At 33.6% G+C, this 5009-nt stretch overlaps 1 protein-coding gene across 1 annotated transcript; it reads right to left on the reverse strand.

Moving 5' to 3' along the window:
- Positions 1–1681: 1681 nt before the first annotated feature.
- On the reverse strand, positions 1682–3374 carry LOC109704286. The gene is made up of 2 exons (XM_020225050.1): positions 2956–3374; positions 1682–1767 (listed from the first exon to the last, which is right to left on the reverse strand). Exons 1-2 carry the CDS (start codon positions 3346–3348, stop codon positions 1705–1707), a joined length of 456 nt encoding a protein of 151 aa, XP_020080639.1. The 5' UTR covers positions 3349–3374; the 3' UTR covers positions 1682–1704.
- Between the last annotated feature and the right edge of the window lie 1635 nt (positions 3375–5009).

Below are 5009 nucleotides of genomic sequence, written 5' to 3' on the forward strand. Positions count from 1 at the left end.
GCATCATTTATCCGATTTCATCCACTCTTGCAGTTTGGGAACAAGCTCTCTCACTCTCTATATATATAGAAGATTCTTCTTCTCTTATTTTCAAGTTGCCGAGTCCCCTAATAAATTCTCTACTCTCCGACCACCACCTAACAATATTAATGTCCATATAAGATGGCCACTAGATATTCTCCAGCTAGTGGCTGACTTGTATGTGAGCTGCTATGATACTGTAAAATATGTATATCTACTAGCACTATGTGGGTCTCTCCGGACCAACATGATCCACATTAACCAAGGCGAAACAGGACAACAACCAGCATAGCCTTATCCAATTTTGAATTCGGATTGTCCTAGACAAGTCCAAAGTTTTTGGACTTACAGCCCTGCATGGCCCCTTGGCCTGAACAACACCGTACAGACCGTGCTAGAATAAATTCGTACCGACCCTTTATATTTTTTTATTTTTGATTTGTTTAGAATTATAAAAAATTTAAAGGAAAGGACCAAATTACCTCTCAACAGTCAAAAATTGGTCTTCAATATATATGTAAAGGAATTTATATTTCTTTGGAAACTTTTAAATTCTTTTGTTTTTTTTTTCTTTTGTTGTTATAGTTGATTAGCTTATAATGCATCCAATCAAATGCTAGATGACAATTTAATTTTTTTTAAAAAATAGAAGCAAAAAAAAGTTATTATCAAACTTTTATTTTTTTATTAAATAAATATATTTTGCAAAAAAATTAAAAAATTGCATGGCCAAGGGGCCATGCAGGGCTGTAAGTCCAAAAACTTTGGACTTGTCTTGGACAATCCGAATTCAAAATTGGATAAGGCTATGCTGGTTGTTGTCCTATTTCGCCTTGGTTAATGTGGATCATGTTGGTCCGGAGAGACCCACATAGCGCTAGTAGATATACATATTTTACAGTATCATAGCAGCTCACATACAAGTCAGCCACTAGCTGGAGAATATCTAGTGGCCATCTTATATGGACATTAATATTGTTAGGTGGTGGTTGGAGACTAGAGAATTTATTAGGGGACTCGGCAACTTGAAAATAAGAGAAGAAGAATCTTCTATATATATAGAGAGTGAGAGAGCTTGTTCCCAAACTGCAAGAGTGGATGAAATCGGAAAAATGATGCAACAGTTTTTACCATCTTGAGGCGGAGAGCTCAAAAGGCTACTGACCGACAAAAAGGAAAAATAACAGGTTGCACACAAATTGCACATGGACGATTTAATGTCCAAGAGTAATTGTGCAGCCTGCCATCATTTAATGTCCCAAAGTAATTGAAGTTTCCAGGGGCTTAACTGGAGTTTTCTGGGCTTGATAATTTTTTATGTTCTGTCATATTATAAGGAATCTACGGTGATAATATATTGGAAGCAACATGTAGAATTCATAAATTAATTAAAAATACGAATAAAAAATTAAAAAATTGCAAATATTTGATTAATTTTGCAAAGTTATACTTTCACTATCCCTATAAATACCACACTACCCTAGCCACCTTAATACCAAAAACAAGTCAACATCTCCCTAGTGTTGTCAATTTAAGAAAACAAAATAAATGATTTACTCCTGCAGCCCGCGCTCCGTCGTCATGCAGCACCTCGTAATGTTTTTGCTGTTGCTGCAGGTGGCGCTGGCGACAGCATCAACAACTGTGTTTCCTAATGGTCCTCCTAATCCCTCATGTTGTCCCTCAATCCGGGAGTGCTGCCACAATACCACTGCAAAGCCATAAGAGCTTTGTGGGACCTCCCTCCTGCTGGGAGGACATTCTCGTTTTCATTGTCAGTAATTATGTATTGCTGTTGTGTTGTTGTTTAAAGACTAAAATAGTTAGGTACCTATGTATTGTTGTGTCTTTATTTGATGGCTAAACTAGCTAGGTTCCGGCCTAGCTAGATTATCTATGTATGTGTTTGTGTTGTCATTATATGGCTAATTTTATGAAAATGTAATGTATTAGCAATAGTAACTTCTTTTCGTATTTGCAAGTCGACAAAAATAATTTATAGTTCCGACTAACTAGGTATTATACCACCAAAAGCAATTGGAATATTTTTTCTTTTCTTATTTATATATTTAACAAAAAACAGAAAACCTTTTTTTATCTTTTAGTAGCAGGTCTTTGTTTTTTATTTTTGTTAATCGGATTCTATTAAAATGATCCTTATGCCGAACTAGTAGAAAAGCATAAGCCGTTAAAAATGCAGGGGCAAATGAGAGGAGAGGTGCAGTACTGGGCATAAAATTAAGGATAAAGAAATAGAAAGAAGAGAACTTTTGGGAGCAGTTGGAGGTTTGAAATAATATGGATGAACTAGAAATCAACATTATATGGACATTTTGAATGAACTAAATTGATCCAGTGGGAATTAGCTATTTTTCAAAAAAAAAAAATAATTTTAAAGTTTTAATTTTAAAATTTATGTGAAGTGAAAGATAACTATGTTTTGGAAAAAAAAAATTATATTTGATATTGGTTCAACTCAATTATTGATTTTTTTTTTTTATGAGAAACACTAAATCTATAATCCAAAAGAGGTTCTAACTCAGCAGATCTGCATTTTAGAATTGAATGAATAATTTTAAATTTTAGTGCTAAAAAAAATTTATTATAAAAAAATTAAACTGTAAAATTATAATTTATTTAGAATTACAAATCTAAAAAAGAATATCATTCGCATACTCTATTATAGAATATAAAAAAATCTCGCTGTCATCCATTGGAGAATTTCAAAATAAAAATTTAAAAGAATTATAGAATATGTATGAAAGGATGAGAAGTTCCAAGAGAAATACAAACAAAATTTGAAATTTAAAATAATATATAAATTAATTGTATAGTGTTAAAAGCATATATATCAGTGTTTAATTCCAAAAAAATAAAATAAAATAAAATAAAATAAGAAATTAAAAGAAAAAAGGAATGAGAGGAGGAGAGTACCGGGCAACAATGGCTTCGTCGATCTCCTCCAATCCTTCGTCCCTCTTCATCCTCTCTCCCTCCCTGCTTCCGTTCCCAAACCCTATCCCCTCCGCCGCTACCAACACCACCTCCCCACTCTCCCTCTTTCCCTGCGGCGGGGGGAGTGGTGGCGCCAACCCTCCTCCGCCGCTGCGGCAAAGAACGGCGACTCCGCCGACCCCCCCGATCGCGTGCTCTCCGCCGCGTGCTACCTCTACCCTTTCCTCGACGGGGTCCAGCACGGGTGGTTACTGATAATGAAAACAAGAATGGCTTCCCAGAAAGAAGCCCCTGCACAACTCTTATGACTTTGCAGTGACGTTTAACATGAGGCAGTAGTCCGGATAACAGGGGCAGAATCTGAGGCAGCATTGATGGGACGACAAACCTTCTCCTGAACTATCAATTGTAGCCGTAAGGAACAAAGTTGTTACTGCTGCTAGTAGCAATAGCAACAACAATATTATCAGATGTTGCATCATCAGTAAGTGTCGACTGTAGGAGGAAATCATTTTTTTTTGTTATCTTAAATTAACAACAATAGTAAGAAGTTGATTTGTTTTTCGAGTTAAGATGACTAACTACCATGATATTTATTGAGATATAGGGAGCATAGTTTTGCAAAATTAGTCAAAAATTTATAATTTCTTAACATTTATATATGTATTTTAAATTAATTTGTGAATTTTACATGTTGCTTTTGGTATACTATTAATATAAATTCTTTACAGTATGACAAAATAATAAAGAAATTACTGAGTGCAGTAAACTCCAATTGCTTTGTAATATTAAATCATCACATGTCAATAACTTTAGTTACAGTCAAAAAATATTAAATCATCACATGTCGATAACTTTAGTTACTTTAAAATATTAAATAAATCATCACAGGTTGCACGTTACTCTCGGAAATTAACTCACCACGTGTAATCTGTGTTTCTTTTCCTTCTTTCTTTCAGTGACTATTGGACTCTCCACCTTAAGTTAGAAAGTTAGAAAAGATGTACGTATTTTGCAAGGGCTTACAGGTCGAGTTGGTCCACTAACTAGAGAATATTTATTGTCCACCTTAGCCGCATCAATATTGTTAGGTAGTGGATGGAGACTAGAAATTTTATTAGAGGACTTTGCTAGCCTTCTATATATGGAGTATTTTTTTTTGGAGGGGAGAAAGTTTATTCCCAAACTGGGAAAGAATGGATGAAAACGAGTAAATGAAGCAGCAGCTAAGGTGGAGAATTAATGGTTACTGTTGGAAAAGAAAAAAAGAAAAAACACAGGTTGTAAATGTGATGATTTACCGTCCAAAGTAACTAGAGTTATTATACGTGTAATGATTTAATGTCTCATAGTAACTGAAATTGTTGCACATGTGATGATTTAATGTCTCAGAGTAACTTGAGTTTGCTCCACTTAATAATTACTTTATTATTTTATATAATATAAGGATCTTACATTAACAATATGTCATAAACAATACATAAAATCTACGAGTCAATAATTGCCTTATTATTTTTCTTCCCAAATTGCACTTTTTTTTTTTTCCGTATGTTGCTATATATGTAATGTACATTTTCATTATCAGTAAGCACCTTAAACTAGCTAGGTCCATACCTAGCTTAGCTAAATGTGTATGTGTTGATGTGTCGTTTGATGACTAAAGTACAAATGGCATCATTCTTGCGCGTTCCAAAGAGGTACAGATAAACGTGTGCAATACAGAGCGAAAACGAAAAACCGCACATGTAAGACCAAAAGTTCATATTTGATTAAAAAATGTGCCAGTAAAAGTAACGGGTTCTAAGGTAGTGTTTGATTGGAATACACAGAGGAATAATTTTTTTTTATTTAATATCTAAACACACTTTTTTTGGGGAACAATAGTTGTCAACTCATGGTGGAATAAGCTTCTTCGAGAAACAAGCTTGAGAGTGAGAATTTTTAATTTATTAAAAAATTTATAGTTTTAATTTTAAAATTAAAATTTATAATTTTATAAATTTTAAATTTTTTAAATTTTAGATTTTAAAATT

Source organism: Ananas comosus, unplaced genomic scaffold (assembly GCF_001540865.1).
Source record: "Ananas comosus cultivar F153 unplaced genomic scaffold, ASM154086v1, whole genome shotgun sequence".
Lineage (NCBI taxonomy): Eukaryota > Viridiplantae > Streptophyta > Magnoliopsida > Poales > Bromeliaceae > Ananas > Ananas comosus.